Source organism: Xyrauchen texanus, chromosome 10, assembly GCF_025860055.1.
Source record: "Xyrauchen texanus isolate HMW12.3.18 chromosome 10, RBS_HiC_50CHRs, whole genome shotgun sequence".
In the NCBI taxonomy this organism is placed as follows: domain Eukaryota; kingdom Metazoa; phylum Chordata; class Actinopteri; order Cypriniformes; family Catostomidae; genus Xyrauchen; species Xyrauchen texanus.
Window position 1 is genome coordinate 33,859,911 of NC_068285.1, and position 19,103 is coordinate 33,879,013.

The 19,103-nt window shown below is 40.9% G+C and overlaps 1 protein-coding gene across 2 annotated transcripts in view; it reads left to right on the forward strand.

Annotated features, from left to right (window-relative positions):
• The window catches only part of LOC127651069 (N-terminal EF-hand calcium-binding protein 1-like), a 73,130-nt gene extending 54,619 nt beyond the window's left edge, over nucleotides 1-18,511 (forward strand). The window contains exons 7-13 of one of the 2 annotated variants that reach the window (XM_052136775.1): nucleotides 1,344-1,465; nucleotides 1,960-2,036; nucleotides 2,786-2,839; nucleotides 11,788-11,900; nucleotides 16,339-16,416; nucleotides 17,808-17,959; nucleotides 18,071-18,511. In XM_052136775.1, coding sequence (XP_051992735.1) covers nucleotides 1,344-1,465; nucleotides 1,960-2,036; nucleotides 2,786-2,839; nucleotides 11,788-11,900; nucleotides 16,339-16,416; nucleotides 17,808-17,959; nucleotides 18,071-18,156 — 682 coding nt within the window. In that variant the 3' untranslated portion in view covers nucleotides 18,157-18,511. Of the gene's footprint in view, nucleotides 1-1,343; nucleotides 1,466-1,959; nucleotides 2,037-2,785; nucleotides 2,840-11,787; nucleotides 11,901-16,338; nucleotides 16,417-17,807; nucleotides 17,960-18,021 lie in introns of both variants that reach the window. The other variant, XM_052136776.1, reaches the window with a different exon arrangement.
• Nucleotides 18,512-19,103: the final 592 nt, after the last annotated feature.

Genomic DNA, 19,103 nt, shown 5'->3' on the forward strand with positions numbered 1-19,103 from the left:
AGAGAATAACATCCAAGCACCATCAGTGAGACAAAAAGTACATTGTTTTCTTTCAGCAATGATTCAGCTTATTTAAAAGAAAAAGTTATGCTGGCATCAGACATCTAAAAGGCGACCATTTCTTGGAGTCCAAACATGAAGGAAAGCTTAAATTCCTGCTGACTCACTTCAGATACTTTTACTGGTAGCACGTGGTGCAGGGCAGAATAGTCTTGTGCAATTAAATAGACATCAGAAACTACATTTCAATGGACAACTCAGAGATCGAGACGTTTGCTCCGGAGCTGGTAAGCAGACCACTCTGTCCCCCAGTGGAGGGTCGGGAGGAGAATCTTCAGTTCAGTTTGTTTTCTTTGCCCACATTCTCAATAAAAGAGCAATTTCCTCCCGGCCCACAACTGCCATTCTCACGGCATCCCAGTGCCACACCTTAACAGTCCCAGCACATCGGACGCGGACCCCCTGCCTCCGGACCCACGACTGCTGCCCCCCGGCCGGCCGGTTCTGACAAGTCCAGAGGACGCCTTCATAGGACCTCCTCCTCAGTCACTATCCCACCCCCTGCCGGGTGTGCGGAGCAAGGTAAATGCTTTGAGTCTTCCCTCAGCACCAGAGCCTTGGGACGCGCTTTTGCCTCCAGACGCCTTTTTGCTTGCTCCGCCACACTTGCTCCCATGCTTGGCTCGTTGCCTTGTTCCCCCCTTCTGGGTGTTGGGAACCAGAAGGTTATGACGATCTTATGGGGCGTGACTGCCTGCCCGCACCTGCATCAGCAGCGCACGTACACGGTTCAGCACATGGCGTGATTAAATATGCACCACTAGTGTCGCTTCTTCGACACAACGCTGAAGTGAGTGACAGACGGGGAACGTCTAGGTTACTATTGTAACCTCTGTTCCCTGATGGAGGGAACGAGACGTTTTGTCCTCCCGACCACATCTCTGAACCGAGCCACTCTTATGGCCGAACCTCATTCTTGGCTCCTCAGGGAAAAATCCTGAACGGACAGGCACATTTTCCTCACTTTATACCCGTATGTCCGGGGGCGGGACATGCAAATTCTGTCTGTCAATTTCTCATTGGCCTTTTCTCAAATTCAGAGATGTGCGAGGCTCTCAAGAGAGACCCCTATTGTCGCTTCTTCGACACAACGTCTCGTTCCCTCCATCAGACTCGTTATCTTTAACCTCTCATGCCAGGGAAGAAAAATCAGAAGGTAATAATGAAATGAGGATGTGAGAAAAAACATTTTGTACACATTCCTGAGCATCTGCCTCTTGTGTTTGCTTGTTTTTCATGTATGCCTGTTTTGCTGGTGTGTGTGTGTGCTGTCTTAATCACAGACAAGGTCCTGTAAAGCCTGAGGTGCTGTCGATTCAGTGGTCAGGACGGAGATCTAATCGAAGACTTCAAAGGAATAACAGCTTGTCTCCAAACAACCCACTTACCAACTTCGTCAATTCAGGTGAGTATTCTAATTCTCAATGCTCCAGAGGGGGGAAAGGGCATTTGTCTACATCCAGGCATACTGAACAAAGGAGATTCAGGAGGGTCTTTAGCAAGATGGTCAGTGAAGTGTTCTATGGGAGAGACTCCAGGGGAATGAAGGGGAACTAATTGGGATATTCTAGGTAAGAGTCTGGTAGGACCCTATAAAGGGAATGGACAGTTCTGTGATTATCTTGTTTATTCTTGTATATATTTCGCTTAAAAGGAGTGCTTCTCGTATCTCAGGTGAAGGGCATGGCTTATTTTGCTCTCCTTTAGGGGACTTTGTGGTGTCATTTTCTACATGGAATTGTGAGTTTCTAAAGTTGTAAGACATAAAGCAATGCTTTACTGCTCATCATTTCATAATTTGTGCTTTAAACCATGAAAATCATGCTGCCAAAACCCAATATTGTCCATTTCATTCAAATTCATTCAATTTAATGAGTGCTGAAATGTGTATTTCTACAGGTCTATATGAAGAGGACAACCAATGGGTGACTCAGATAAACAGACTGCAAAAGCTGATCGATCGTCTTGAAAAAAAGGCAACTGGCTACACACATGATCTCTGTTTCTCAGTAATCTCTTTCTTTCTCTCTTTCTTGTCACACTTCCCTTTCACCAATTTTAAACTTAAAACTTGGAATCTGTCAAGAACATGTCAGAGACATATTTTATCCCAAAATCAAAATAAACAAAAAATTATATTTTTTTAGGACCATTAACAGAATAGTTCTCCCTTTTTTTTTTCTTCATGGAACGTTTGTTCCACACAAAAAGAGCAGGAGTCATACGGACCATAAAAGTGATAATTTTATAGATTTTTTCCTTTTTTGTTTTGTAGCATGACAGACCCAGTCCTTATATATTTTCGGTGAACTATTCCTTTAAGATTTTTGTATTGAGACATTATTATCATGATAATTATGCACCCCTCCCCATTCTCATTACTGTAGTGCAAAATAAGTATTTTTTTACATCAGTTGTAGTTTTTGTTGTACTGATTTACTATTACTGTAATACTGTAATGATATTACAGAAATGATAATTAACAGTTAGAATATTGGGAATTAAATAATAAATCTTCCAGTTACAAGAATTTTGTGGGAAATTGTCATGAAAATAATGCCACACAATGCAATAATAATAATAATAATAATAAAATAAACAGAATAATCTTGTTTTGTAATTTCTTTGTGTCTTTTGATTTTCATGAAATGTTACTCTCTATGTTTTTGTGAGACAGAAATAGAGATAGAAATAGATTAGAACCAGCTTGTTTTTCTTTTCCAAGGAGCTGCGTCTGGAGCCTGTTGAAGAAGAGGTGTTGGATAGCACCACCAAATCAGTAAGTCAGTTATGGTTTCTCCATCTATCACCGTATTATCTGAGATACTCACACCGAGTCCACATATACCTGTCGTCTAGGAAACAGTGAGGAGTGAAAATGTTATTCTTTATATTTTCTTCTCTCACTATTACTCATTCTCTCTTTTTTTTCTGACAGAATTTGGAAAGTACTTTTAGAGTGCTTTTCACTCTGGCTCAAATAATTGTTGACAGACTTTAAATAGGCGGTTTGTGTGTCTGTGTGATTCAGTGTTTGTGAAAGACAGGAAGAAAGTGGCACCCGGACCCCTGTGGAGACTGGCTGCAAACATAGTAATGCTTACAGAGACACAATACAGCATTATGTTGGACAGGTTGAAGCATAAAATTAAACTCAAATGAGTAGTTCCTTTTTAAAATAACATTCCAATCCCATTTCACTTGCATTAAAATGGATAGTTAGGATACCCCAAGGCAAAGCAAGGCTCTGTCATGTTGTTCCAACCCTAAAAGACTTTCTCTCTTCTGTGGAACACAAGGGGATATGTTTGATGGTAATTTGTTATTTTCCATAAAATTAAAATGAATGGGGACTGCTTTGAAGATAAATAAAGCGCCATAAAAGTAGTCCATATGCTCCATGTCCACTGAAGCCATATAATAGCTTTTTTGTGGGGAACATGACAAAGTTGTTATTCACTGAAAATCTTGCATGAAAATAATGTTGTGGTCACCATTCACTTTCACAATATGGAAAACTTATTTTGTGTTCCATGAAAGAAATTCATACTGGTTTCATTTTTTTTGGTGAACTACTCCTTTAAGAGTGATTCAAATGGCCTTTGTTTCACCAAACAGCATGTAGTTGCATGAAAATAGTGTGAAGTATCTTTCATCCAGTCTTTAATTTACTTTTGAAGACCCACTCACAGTAACGCTTCCTCTTGAGATTTCAATCCGTTGGTTTATAATGACCGATATTTCAAGCCAGATCAGGGTTATTGCATTTGGACGTGTATGCACATTCTGATACATAGAGGAAGAATACAAATTGAGAAATTACAGCATTTATCTCTCTATGGTATATGAAACAATATTTCATGGCTGAACTTAAATTGCTCTCTCTCATTAATTAGTCATTTGTCAGTTATCTAAACAGATGGTGACTTGAAAAACAATTTCAGCACTGCTAATGCATTTGTATAATTTCTGCCACTAATATTGTCCCTCCGTTTGTTAATTCAGCATTCACTACCTTACTTCAGCTGTATTTTACGTGAATATGACAGACAGTTTAAAATAAATCTCCTTAATTTAAATACTGCTAAATGTGTGTATTTGTAACCATCAGAGAGAAATAAGCTCTCAGTATGTAGACTCAACTAGTTTATGAAAGATGAGAAGTGGCACCAGCTCAGTGCCTGTGGAGAGGTCACCATTTCCCAAAGGGAAAGTAATCTTACTTCCTGTTCCTTTCAGCCCCTATTCAACTGCCAGCAACCATCCACTATCCATTTTTCATAAAAAATAACCATTATGACATGATTCTTCATGGCTCGGCCTGACGCTTGAGCCTTAGGTGTTCCTCTCTTTTCTCACAGCAGTCTTAGTCTATAAATGACAAGACTGTTCGGCCCCATTAACCTCACTTCTCCCTGGTTGATCCTTCTGGATTCACATTTTGGACCCTGACCTGGTATCTTGTACTTTAAAAAGTGAAAATGTGCAGTTGCCTGAAAGGAGCTGTCTCTGCCTGATCTGACCCTTAAAGGATAGTTCAAAGAAAAAATTCTGTAATAATTTACTCACACACGTTGTTCATGCAAACCCTTATGACTTTCTTTCTTGCGTGGAACACATAAGGATGAATATTAATTCCATTCTGTTCACCAAACAAAGCTATTGATTAGCTTCAGAAGACTTCTAATATACTGCACAAGTCGTGTGAACTAAATTTGGTGCTTTTGTGTCATTTTTGGAGGTCAACAGTATCCGCCCCCTTCACTTTCATTGTATGGAAAAGAGCAGCATGAATACTCTGCCTTCTTTTGTGCTCCATCGAAGAAAATAATACAGTTTTGGAGTGATATGAGAATGATAGAATTTTCATTTTTGCATAAAGTAACCCTTAAAAATTGCTTCGTTTGGTGCGAGAGGTCGACTGATAGGAGATTTTGCCTATATGAAAAGGGCAGATAACCAATTAATTGGCCAATAGTTTTTAAAATCAATGTATCCATCCATCTTTCCTTACATCAAGTCTTTCCTTATTGTGACGGGAACAGGTGGAGGCTACAAGAGAGTCCAAAATTTGTAAATTCCTAGACGAAATCTTTCTGGTTATTGTTTGGATTTTGAATGTATAATAAAGCCACTGAGCATCCAAAATCCAAACAAAAACCATAAAAAAATTAAGATTTCGTACATAACTTTTAACTATAAACATGCCCGAAACACACAGGGACACTTTTTGACATGTCTGTGCTTCCAGCTCACACGAACACACTAGGGAAACAAAACTTGCGCTTGTACAATCATCTACAATGTATTACAATAGAAACACTATATATAAATACTGCAAATACTGTATGTGGTAGATTAGTATTTATCAATAGTAGCTCATCTGCATTCGCTTGTCAATTGTCCAGCATTCCGGTATTATAAAATACTTTTTTCATTTTCTCTAGTGAATATGTCAAAATCAACAGGATCTCAACAATCAATAAAGGTTATATAAATGAATGTTCAATAATTTCTATGCTTCATACAGTACGTGTCTTTAATAATTTTTTTTTTTCGTATTTATAATCGTGATTTTGTCCATAAACAGTGATGGTGATGGAGACTTGGCTCCGTCACAATCCTCTATATGTAAAAAATCATACAATTAAGATTTTATAGCCTGTATATTCACCAGATGAAAGGTTTTGGCTGCAAATGAACATGGAGGAAAAAATAAAGTTATCAGCAACTACTGCAGGTGATTTGTTTACCATAACCTATAGCTCCAAAAAGCAACTATCAACACCAATTAATCTGCAAAATCGATATATTGGTTGACTTCTAGTTGTTGCTACTAATTTTGTCAGGTTGATTCAGTCATTTATGTTTTTGACCTAATAAAAACAATTAATTTGGACTCAAGATGGCGCCGAGTATGGCTGCTGCGTTGCGAGCTCCGATACAACACTGCGGTTTATTGTTTGTTCTGTTTACAGTTCTTTGTTTTTTTGTCTTGGATGTTGTCTGCCATATTGTTTACGACAGACAAACGCTTTTGGACATAGGTTCTACAATTACACATCGAAAACCGGACTTCAAATTCCTCAATTCCTTGTCTGGGCTGCCCGGCCGTGGAAACGCAGAAGGAAAAGGGGAAAAAGAGCCGGCGTTCTCATCAGAGTAAGACATCGTGCAAATCGACCCCGCTACCCAGTATACTACTGGCAAATGTTCAATCACTGGACAACAAACTCTGCGAGCTGAGATCGCGGATCTCTTTCCAACGAGAGACGTGGGACTGCTGCGTTATATGCCTTACAGAAACCTGGATGGCTGTGGAGATTCCAGACTCGGCCATCAAAATCACGGGCTTCTCCGTGCACCGAGCAGACAGAGCGAAAGCCCTCTCAGGTAAAAGCAGAGGTGGTGGTGTATGTTTTATGATCAACAAATCATGGTGTGATCAGAGGAACGTACATTTAATCAAGTCTTTCTGCTCTCCTGATCTGGAATATCTCATGCTTCTGTGTCGACCATTCTGGCTACCGAGGGAATTCACAGCGGTCATCATCACAGCTGTGTACATCCCCCCACAAGCCGACACAGACCGGGCACTCAGGGAACTGTATGGGTGTATAAGTGAGCAGGAAACCGCGCGCCCTGAGGCTGCGTTCATTGTTGCCGGGAACTTCAACAAAGCTAATTTTAAAACAATAGCACCAAAGTACCACCAACACATAAACTTCAACACACGAGGGGTCTGGGTTTTAGATCACTGTTACTCTCCTTTCCGGTATGGCTACAAATCCCTCCCCCGCCCCCCATTTGGCAAATCGGACCACTCTTCCATTCTACTTCTACCTGCTTATAGGCAGAAACTGAAATGGGAAGCACCCACCCTCAGAACGATCCAGTGCTGGTCGGACCATTCAGACTCTGCGCTACAAGACTGTTTTGATCACGCGGACTGGGAGATGTTCCGGTCCGCCTCTGATGACGACATCGAGGTTTACGCTGACAGCGTAACGTGTTTCATCAGGAAGTGCGTAGAGGACGTGGTTCCAACCAAAACAATACGGATATACCCCAACCAGAAACCATGGGTTAATGGCGAGGTTCGCTTGGCACTCAATGCGCGGTCCTCCGCTTTTAATTCTTCTAACACGGAGGAGCGTAAACAAGCCAGTTATGCCCTCCGTAACACTATCAGTGCAGCCAAACGCCAGTACAGGCACAAACTTGAAAGTCAGTTCAACACCACTGACTCCAGAAGTATGTGGCAGGGAATTAATACCATCACGGACTACAAGCGGAATAAAGTCTCCGCCATGAACACCGCTGCATCTCTCCCGGACGAACTTAATACATTTTATGCTCGTTTCGAGGACAACACCACCGCCCTCGCGGAGAGAGTACTCGCGGCTGACGCTACAGAGGTTGATTCACTCTCCATCTCTGTTGTGGATGTAACCCGATCCTTCCGATGGGTGAACATCCGTAAAGCCATCTCCTCATCACTGACCCTCAACACTGGAGCCCCGCAGGGCTGTGTTCTCAGCCCACTCCTGTATTCCCTGTACACACAAGACTGTGTGGCAACACATAGCTCCAATGCCATCATTAAGTTTGCTGACGATACGATGGTGGTAGGTCTGATCACTGACAATGATGAAAGAGCCTACAGAGAGGAGGTGCACACTCTGACACGCTGGTGTCAGGAGCACCACCTCTCCCTCAACGTCAGTAAAACCAAGGCGCTTGTGGTGGACTTCAGGAGGAAAGACGGAGAACACAGCCCCATCACCATCAATGGAGCACCGGTAGAGAGAGTCAGCAGTTTCAAGTTCCTCGGTGTCCACATTACTGAGGAACTCACATGGTCCGTCCACACTGAGGCCGTTGTGAAGAAGGCTCACCATCGCCTCTTCTTCCTGAGACGGCTGAGGAAGTTTGGAATGAACCACCACATCCTCACACGGTTCTACACCAGCACTATAGAGAGCATCCTGACTGCCTGCATCACCGCCTGGTACGGCAATAGCACCGCCCACAACTGCAAAGCCCTGCAAAGGGTGGTGCGAACTGCCAGAAACATCATCGGAGGTGAGCTTCCCTCCCTCCAGGACATATACACCAGGCGGTGTGTGAAAAAAGCTTGGAGGATCATCAGAGACTCCAGCCACCCGAGTCATGGGCTGTTCTCATTGCTGCCATCAGGCAGGCGGTATCGCAGCATCAGGACCCGCACCAGCCGACTACATGACAGCTTCTTCCCCCAAGCAGTCAGACTGTTGAACACTTGATCTATCAGGATCAATAATTAGCACTGCACTTTATTAAACTATAATCTCACACTGGACTGTCAACATATTCTCCTCACTATACTACTTCATATTTATTTCATATACTCCTTACTTATTGTATATTGTGTATTCTATATTGTGTGTATTGTTTACTGTACATTGTATATAATTATTGTGTTGTGTAAGTATGTGTACATTTGATTTGTAAATTGTTTTGTGTAAGTATGTTGTTTATTGTAATTGGTATATGTCTCGTCACTGTCATGACTGCTATGTTGCTCGGAACTGCACACAAGAATTTCACCTACTGTTGCACTTGTGTACATGGTAGTGTGACAATAAAGTGATTTGATTTGATTTGATTAATTTAGATGTTACCCCATAATCAGAAGCACATTATTAGATAAATGGAAGTGCAGCATAGTTCTAGCGGGAAGACTAGCAGCTGTACATCATCACACCATTAGCTGGGTAACTCCAAGCCAATCGCATGTAAGCCATTGCTTTATAAGTCTGCTCACAATCTATCACATTGCTGTTTCAGTGTGCTAACACGGCAACCTCCACCACCCCACCACCACCAGTTGAGCCCCGTCCCGCACGAGGGTAGGCTCCTCGCCCCTGCCTCCTATCTCCGGCAGGATATGATGTTCAGAGTACAACTCCCTCGTACAGCCTGACGGGGCCTACACCAAAGAGAGACATTACTTTTCTGTTTTAAATTCATCAAATAAATGGCATCTTAAACCTCACTCAAGCCTGCGTGTCTTCCCGATAGAACTTGACTTTTACAGCACGTGATGCTAGGAAAACATGTCTCTGACTCCCGGACCATCAGCACTGGTTCCCCTCAAGGCTGTGTTCTTCCCCTCTACTTTTCTTCCAGTAAACTAACAGCTGCACCTCCAGTCACCAGTCTGTCAAACTCCTGAAGTTTAGGGATGACACCACCCTCATTGAGCTCATCTCTGGTTGGGATGAGTTCACCTACAGGTGAGAGATTGATCATCTGGTGACCTGGTGCAGTCAGAACAACTTGGAGCTCAATGCTGTGAAGACAGAGAAGATGGTTATAGATTTCAGAAAGAACCCAGGCCCACCTACCCCCATCATCTTGTGTGACTCTCCAGATGTCACTGTGGAGTCCTTCCACTTCCTGGGAACCATCATCTCCCAGAACCTCAAGTGGGAGCTGAACATCAGCTCTCTAATAAAAAAAGCTCAGGAGAGGATGTACTTCCTGCGGCAGCTTAAGAAGTTCAACCTGTCGAAGACAATGTTGGTGCACTTCTACACCTCCATTATTGAGTCCATCCTCACCTCCTCCATCACCATCTAGTACGCTGCTTCCACTGCCAAGAACAAAAGCAGACTGCAGCGTGTCATTCAAGTCAAGTCAAGTGGTTTTTATTGTCGTTTCAACCATATACAGTTAGTACAGTACACAGCAAAACGAGACAACGTTCCTCCAGGACCATGGTGCTACATAAAAACAACAAAGGACCAACATAGGACCACATGAGACTACACAACGAAATAAAATACCTATATAAACTACCTATATATACCTATATAAAGTGCACGTGCAAACATGTGCAAAAAGTACAGGACAGTACAACAAATTACTGACAATGAACAGGACAATAGACAGTGCAGCGCCGACCAGTACTCAGTAGTGCAAAAAGATGACAGTTTCTAAAAATGTAAACATAACATACTATGAGATAATGTTCTATGCACATAGCAGTTATTGAGGTAGCAGACAGTTATAAAGTGACAGTTATTAAAGTGCAACTTCGTTCTGCTGAGAAGGTGATTGGCTGCAATCTGCAATCTCTCCAGGACCTGTAATGTCTCCAGGACACTGAGGCAGGCAGAAAAGATAGTGGCCGACCCCTTCCACCCAGTACACATTCTCTTTGAGACACTCCACACTGGCAGGAGGTTATGGTCCAAAACCTCATGCCACAGGAACCATTTCTTCCCATCTGCAGCTGGCCTCATAAACAAGGCCTAGGACCCCCGTTACACTGTCTCTTATCCCACATCCATAGACACTACACGTTGCATTAACAGTTTCCACATCTGTCTTGCGTCAACGTAAAGAACATTTATCTGGTCTATTGCACTTTTTATTATACTCAAACTGTGAACTTTTCTGTGAACCGAGAACAACTGAGAACAGTGAACGTTTGCACATTCTATGGTTCCTATTCTGTACATATTTTCACATCCCTGCACAACTGCATATATTTTGCACAACTGTACAGCTGCTTTATTAAAACCAGTCAGTACTTTTTCTATATATATTGTATCTTAAATATAGTGTATTATATTTTAATATTTAAAGTATATGTTTATTGTTATTGTGTGCATCAAACACCAAAGCAAATTCCTTATATGTGAAAACTTACTTGGCAATAAAGTCAATTCTGATTCTGATTCTGATTTACAGTTTGGCTGCCAGATTCCTAAATGTTCTCATAAGTATTCTAACACTTTGTTTTTCTAGGTAACTTATAATATTACTTACAATGCCCTCTCTTTAAGGAATAGTTCAGCCAAAAATGTACTCACCCTCATGCCGTCCCAGATGTGTATAACTTTCTTGAAAGATTTTTAGAAGAATATTTGAGCTCTGTAGCTCCAAACAATGCAAGTGAATAGGTGCCAAAATCAAGAAGCTCCAAAGGCATCATGAAAGTAATCCATACTCCAGTGTTTTAATCCATATCTTTAGAAGTGGATGGGTGAGAAACAGATCAATATGTAAATCCTTTTTTACTATAAATTCTCCCCCTGCTTAATCTCCACTTTAACTTTCACATTCTTCTTCTTGTGTTTTTGGGGCTTCACATTCTTCATGCATATTGCCCCCTGGGAGAAGAATTTCTTGCAAAAAAATACTTTATTAGACTTTAGACTTTATATGCTTTTAAATATTGTTCTGTTTTCCACCCACACCTATCATATCACTTCTGAAGATATGAATTAAAACATTGGAGTTGTATGGATTACTGTTTTGATACCTTTATGTGCTTTTGGAAGAGTTAAAAATTTGGCACCCATTCACTTGCATTGTACAGACCAACAGAGCTGAAATTTTCTTCAAAAAAATCTTAATTTGTGTTTAGCAGAAGAAAGAAAGTCATACACATCTGGGATGGCATATGAGTGAGTAAATGTGGAGAACATTTTCATTTTTGGGAGAACTATTCCTTTAACCCTAGTCCATCTTTCACCTAGCCTCATTTGTGGCTTGTGTTATTTTCCCTATCTGATTGCTATCTTATGTTGGGAACCTTATTTTCAACATAATCATAGCCATAATCAGACATACTATCAGAAGCTCTGTACTATGTCCTTCAAAGAAAAGTGATCCAGAAAAAAATGTTCAAGCTCAAAGGGATTTTCTCACATTTTCCTGTGACCTCTCTTCTAGCACATTTTGATTGTACAGAGGCAGTTCTCAGTGCTGGAGGATGAGGTGGAGGAGTTTCGTCTGGCTCTCAGACAGTATATTGACTGCACCAGTGTCCAGACCGGCTGCCTACAGTGAGCTCATACCAATGAATCTGTGTGCAGCTCTGTGCTGTTTGTCAATTTTTTGCCAATCCATTTAATTTAATTTGTGTGTGCTCCAGTGCACATATTCACATTTAGCAGATGCTTTTATCCAAACTGACTTTCAAATAAGAATAATACAAGTAAAAGGAATTAATCAAAGGGAGCACATTACAAGTAGCACTGCCAAACCAAAAATCCATTAAAGTGATAGTTCACTCAAATATAAAAATTAATCATTAACTAATTTGCATGTTGTTCCACACCTGTATGACTTACTTTCATCAATGAAACACAAAAGGAGATGTTAAGTAGAATGTTCACAGTCTAAATCACCATTAACTTTCATTGTGTCTTTTTGCAATAATACAGAATTTAAGGGTGACTTCAGATTTCAACTGAAAATTGCAATATTAGCATATTGTGATCCAAATATCTGTGTAAAATCATATTAGCAAGAATATAGTTTTGCTGATTTCCACCCCTAGTCAACTGTATGATGTATATACACTCACCAACCGCTTTATTAGGTACGCCTGTACACCTACTTTTTCATGTGATTATTTAATTAATCAATCTTGTGGCAGCATTGCAACACATAAAATTATGCAGATATGGGTCAGGAGGAGCTTCAATACATTTTCACATCAACCATCAGAATGGGGAAAAATGTGATCTCAGTGATTTGGACCTTGGCATGATTGGTGGTGCCAGATGGGCTGGTTTGAGTAATTCTGTAACTGCTGATTTTCATGCACAAAAGTCTGTAGTGTTTACTCAGAATGGTGCCAAAAAAAACAAAAAAATGTGAGCAGCAGTTCTGTGGATGGAAACATCTTGTTGATGAGAGAGGTCATTGCAGAACAGTCACTCAGATAAACCGTCTGGACAATTGTATTGAGCAGAATAGCATCTCAGAATGCACAAAATGTCAAACACTTAAGGCGGATGGGCAACAACAGTAGAAGACCACGTTGGGTTCTACTTCTTTCAGCCAAGAACAGAAAGCTGAGGCTGCAGTTGGCAAAGGCTCACCAAAACTGGACAGTTAAAGACTGGAAAAACATAGCCTGCTCTGACAAATCTGGATTTCTGCTGAGGTACACAGATGGTAGGCCCACTGCAGACTCAGCTTTCTGTTCTTGGCTGACAGAAGTGGAACCCGACGTGGTCTTCTGCTGTTGTAGCCCATCCATGCTACTCTGTTCACTACAATTGTACAGAGGGGTTATCCGAGTTACTGTATCCGAGTTACCTTTCTGTCATCTCGAACCAGTCTGGCCATTTTCTGTTGAACTCTCTTATCAACATGGCATTTCCGTACACAGAACTACTGCTAACTGGATGTTTTTTTGGTTTTGGCACCATTCGGAATAAACTGTAGAGACTGTTGCATGTAAAAATCCTAGGAGATAAGCAGTTACAGAAATACTCAAAACAGCCCGTCTGGCCTCAACAATCATGCCACGGTTGAAATCACTGAGGTCACATTACTCCCCATTCTGATGGTTGATATGAACCTTAACTGAAGCTCCTGACCGTATCTGCATGATTATAAGCATTGCACTGTTGCCAGACGATTGGCTGATTAGATAATCGCATGAATAAGTAGATGTACAAGTGCACCTAATAAAGTGTTCGGTGAGGGTATATCTATTCATATGCTGTATATATGTATGTGTGTGTGATGTTACATAACATCATGATATGCATGTTATGCAAGAAACATGCATATCATGTTTCTTGTGCTCTGAATTAATGCTTTTGTTTGTTTGATATTTCTGTTAAGCAACCTAGTGTTTTTGAAAGGCGCTATATAAATAAACGTTTTTATTATTATATTATTATTATTTAATCTTAGTATTATTAATAATTAATCATTTATTTTATGTTATTATTTCTGCATTTGTGGTAGACCAGATTATTTTGAGGGGGACAGAATGTCATGATCACCATTGGATCTTAGAATTCCCTAACCTCCAAAATCAAATTTTAAGACCTGGGTAGCTTAATTTATGAAGGGTCAGTGTGGGCCACTTCTTCTCATTTGGCAAATAAAGTAATCAGTGTTCTCATCCATGTGGCTGAATTCACTGAATCAGTTGTTTTCAGTTCACAGATGGAAGCACATTTTTGCTGCACACCAGGAATTCTCATAGTTTGCTGCACGAGTTATCTCTTAAAAAAATGTCCTGGTTATTTCCGTAACCTCCATTCCCTGATGGAGGGAACGAGACATTGTATCGATGTAGTAACACTAGGGATCACTCTCTGGAGCCTGAGACACCTCTAATCTTTGATACAAGGCCAATGGGAATTGGTGAGTGGTATTTGCATGCCACTCCCCCGAACATACGGGTATAAAGGAGCTGGTGTGCAAACCGCTCATTCAGGTTTTGTGCTGATTAGCTGAGAAAAGTTCCCGGCCATTTCAGTGACTAGTCCAGCGTTGTGGCAGGAGGGACACGACTTCTTGTTCCCTCCATCAGGGAACGGAGGTTACAAAAGTAACCAGGACATTCCCTATTTGTTACTCACTCGTCGTTGTGTTGATGTAGTGACTAGGGGTCCCTATACGAAACACCACAACTAGCTGAACTGTGTTACGTGAACTGGCAGTGCGAGAGGGGCAGCCGGAAGCGAGTTTCTCCGCAAACTTGTCTGCCACAGGGCTAGGAGGAAGTCATCCAGGGAACACTTTTTGTGAACACTACTGTGAGTCAACAGTGCATGTCTTCAGCTCAGGGGAGGTGAAGGGCACAATTCGCAAGCGATGCACCCGGCCAATTGTCCCGGACTTACCTGTTCATTCCTGCCAAGACACGGGACGAAACCGGCTCAACCCGGAGATTGTAGAACCTCGCAAAAGTGTTGGGTTTTCTCCAGCACTTTGAAGCCTTCTTGGAGTTCTTGGCAGCCGGCCTTGAGACGAGTGGTGTCTGGTTTCTGCGGTGGGCTCGATGCTGAGGCGGGGCCGTGGGGGTGGGCTGCAGCGGAGCCGGTGTAGTCTCTGCAGTAGGACAAACTTGGAGACGAGCAGACAGGGTGTGGGATCTTGAGCTGCGCCGGGGCAGGATGTGTTGGATACCCTCCGTCTGCTGCTTCACCAGCTAAAACTGCTAGGCAAAGTCCTCTACGGTGTCGCCGAAGAGGCCAACCTGGGAAATGGAGGCGTTAAGGAACCGTGCCTTGTCAGCCTCTCTCATCTCAACAAGGTTAGAAGGACAGAGATGGGGAGCCACTGCGTTGGCTTGCTTTCTTACGAAGGCAAGCCACGACCACAACGTTGCCATGGTCATTTTCTCGCAATGAGGACATGACCCATCCATGAACGATGTCTCCGCGTGGGCAGCACCCAGACACGAAAGACAGCGATCATGGCTGTCAGAAGTCGAGATACAATGACCGCAACCTGGAATAACACACAAACGGAAAGGCATCTTTAAAAAGACTCATCTTTAAAAAGACGTTTCCGTGGGTGCCGCTCTTTTAGAATATACACTTTCAAGATTATACTCTTTTAAAATATACTCTTTTAGGGTTCTGCCAAAGCGCCCAGGGGCGATCTCTGCAGTGCACCAGTGTAGAGGGGGGAGAAGCCACCGAAATGCGCCGTTCAGCAGAGTTGAATGGAAGCCGTGGGAAATTCAGCTCAGTGAACATCGACCGCTCTGCTCCAAAGAGAAAAGCTGAGTAAGCGGTTCGCACGCCAGCTCCTTTATACCCGTATGTTCGGGGGAGTGACACAAATAGCACTCGCAAATTCCCATTGATATTTTATCAAAGATCAGAGGTGTCTCGGGCTCCCAAGCGTGACACCTAGTGTCACTACATCGACACAACTTCGAGTGAGTGACAGATAGGGAACTATAATACCCATAATTATAACCATCAAACCCGAATTAAACTGGACCAAGCTTAGAAATATGTAAGATAAGAAATCCAATTGCTCACATGGCTCAGTCTTTGTAACATCAGAGAGCATGCTGTGAGGATGCGGCTGTGTGCTTATATGCCCTCAGTCCAGGTTTGACTTTTAAAACATAACAAAAATGTCAGCCATCACATTAGGTAACACCAGACTTCTCTGGGACATTGTGTACTTCTTTAAAGAATTGAAGGAAAACGTTGTATGTGCCTGTCTTGATTATTGAGGGGCTTAACTTCTGCACCCCCCATATTTTAAATCATGGTCAATGCTAGTATGTTTTTTTGGGCATGTACTATAATATAGCATAATTCTTTTTGTATGTGTACCATGGTAGTACCAGGGCATTATTCTAAGTACCTCTAGTGCCGTAGTATATGTCAATGCACTTGATATTTTCATCTGGTATCATCACTGTATAAAATGGTAATAAGGGATTGCAAGGACTTTTAACCAAACAAGCTTGATAGTAATTGAACAATGGCTGTGCTCTATTGGCAGTGTTGCAGTTCAGAGGCTTTCCAATGAATCCCGCTTCATACTGTATGAATTCTGGGAGCAAAGCAATGTGTGGAAAAAGTAAGTCTCTCTCACTGGCATTAAACTTTCTCACACGCTTCACAAATAAAACTTGATATTCATTTTTTAAATAATTTATCAAAAATGAATAATAATTATTCTGTAATTACCTCCCGAAAAGTATCAGTCTCATATTTTAAGGTGATGTGTGATATTTTTTTCATTAGTAGAGTGATGTTTGGGAAACTATTATTGTTGCATTTTTTTTAAATTCCGTTTGGTGATGCAACAGACTGATCAGACTGTAAATTCCGCAACAGTAGGTTGAATGTTTTGCTGCTGAAATTGGCCTGTGCTGACTGAAATTAAAATTACTGCCCCCAGTGTCCGAAGCTGGAAGTGCTGTTGAATGAATGGGCACATGTGAGCAACATTCCAAGGTTAAATGTCCACAGATTGGTGCCAAAAGCAAATAGCATTTTTAGTTGTTAATAGGGCTGATCATTTAATAAAAGTACATATTTTCCTTGAAGCATATCAAGCTAAATGTTTCTTTGTATTTTTACGAGCTGGGGGCAGTTTTTGTGACTCAATAAACCTCACAAGAAGTAGCCTCAGAAAGACAGCAAGTCACAGAGGAAGTATTCTTGACAGCAGGACGAAGTACAACAGAATGCAGGAATCACGTGACATGATTTTCAAAGTTTCAACTTCTTTGAAAACAAGAAAAAAGTATGGACAGGTATCATAATAATAAAAAAAAAAAGAAGTTTGACACCAAAATCTAACAAGAATCTCTGCTTCTAACCACAGGTGGAGAGCTGTAGTTCCAAGCATGACACTTTTGCAATGCTGGTTGATCGTTTTTTTGCTATGTTCGTTGGAACTATGGTTTCCAGATACATGAAATCATAATAATATGTAATATATTTCAATCTGAACATCTGGATTATTATAAATAATGCTCATAAATAGTATGCATAATTAATTTAGTTAAAATTTTAAATTGAATGACAGCCGTAGTTGTATATTATGTAATTCAGTCAACAGGAATGCATATTTAATTAATCCTACACCCTAACCCCAGCACTAAACTTAACCGTCAGTAGAGTGAAAATACAACCTCTGACTCGTACTGACCATTGTTTATGTGATTACTTCCTGGTTTCCATGGGACCAAAACCAGTGTCTCGGAGGTTGTTCACGCAAAGTGCTGTCAGTAGCACAGGGGGAAAAGTCTTCATGCTTGAATAAATGCAAAAATGTACTTATCGGTAATTCAGCTAAATGGGGTTGATTTCAGAGTACACAGACTTTTGGAATCAACATGTTGATTAACTATGAGGTCATGTTGAGATGCTGGTGGAACAAAAATTACACATTTCACCTTTAAGTAGGACTAACTGTCTCATATTGAAGTAATTATTATTTGTTTTCTGGTCTGTCTATAGTCATCTCCAGACCAATTACAGCAAAACCTTCCAAAGAGGAAATGTGGATTTCTTAGAGACACCAGAAATTATGACAACTATGCTGGTTCCAGGTGAACAAAAAACTCTCTCTGATGGCAAAAGATGGCAAAATCCAAAGCTGACACACTATAGTAAGATTTCAAATACATTACATTTCTATTAAAAGTTTGCGTTATACTTCTTTCTACTACAGCATCATGGTGGGTCCTCAACAACAACTAGAACTTGTCAACTCTATTTAGGTGATGCCAGAAATTACGCAGATCACACTCGATTGAAATCTGTGTCCCTTTGTCATCAGGAAGTGACCACTTGTGTTCATATTTGATGTGTAGTCATGGTGACAAGCACTTGCTGTTGTAACATTGTTAGCTCTATATGAAAAGTGCAAACTCTAGACGATAGCAAATAAAGCAATGATATATTTATTCTGTAGCGCTCTCTGACACCATAGATGTTTCATCAGAAATATGCTATTTGTTAATCTTTGAATTGATAGTACGGTGATGTGTACTGTCATATTATGTACTGTTTGTCTATAGAACATGACTGTGTCTCTTATGTAGCAGTTCTTGCAATCTCGTTAATCCTGATAATATCAGACCATTTCTTTGAAAATATATAATTGGTTTATTATTTTTTTATGTACTGTAGTTTGTCATCTCTAAATAAAAATATGACAATGGGACCAATAACTAATTCTGTTGCACATATTTAGGTTAACTAAACTGCTTATAATCTTTCTAAGAATTTGACATTCTGGCATGTCATTTGCCTTGTGGTTTTGGTATTTTTTTGTACACGTTATTATATTGTATTTGAACTGCACATGAATCTTGGTCCACTGAGAAGGGACTGATTGTGTTAAACTATTTCCCAGAGCCACATGACTCATAGAGGTTTGTGTCTGCCTCTCAAGTATCAACACTGCCATCCTGTGGATGTACAAGGGTCTGGATTGCATGATATCACCAATAATGGGTGATTATAGACAGGCAACAAAAAAATGACCACGACTAAGCTAGGTTTCCTGAACTTGATGCAGTCGAAGTTGTACACCAAAATATTGTATTTAAAAAGCTTGCTGCATGCAATGTAATTGCACATTAGAAATTAAACATACAGAACATAGAACCAAAAACACAAGAAACCTTACATCTCATGGCTGGTATGGTCTTAGCACTTTCTTACCATTTAATATAGGTACTTGAAGCTTAGAAACAAGTTGAAAATTGTATAACGAGCACATGTGTGGCCCCCTGCTGTCTGCTGCTA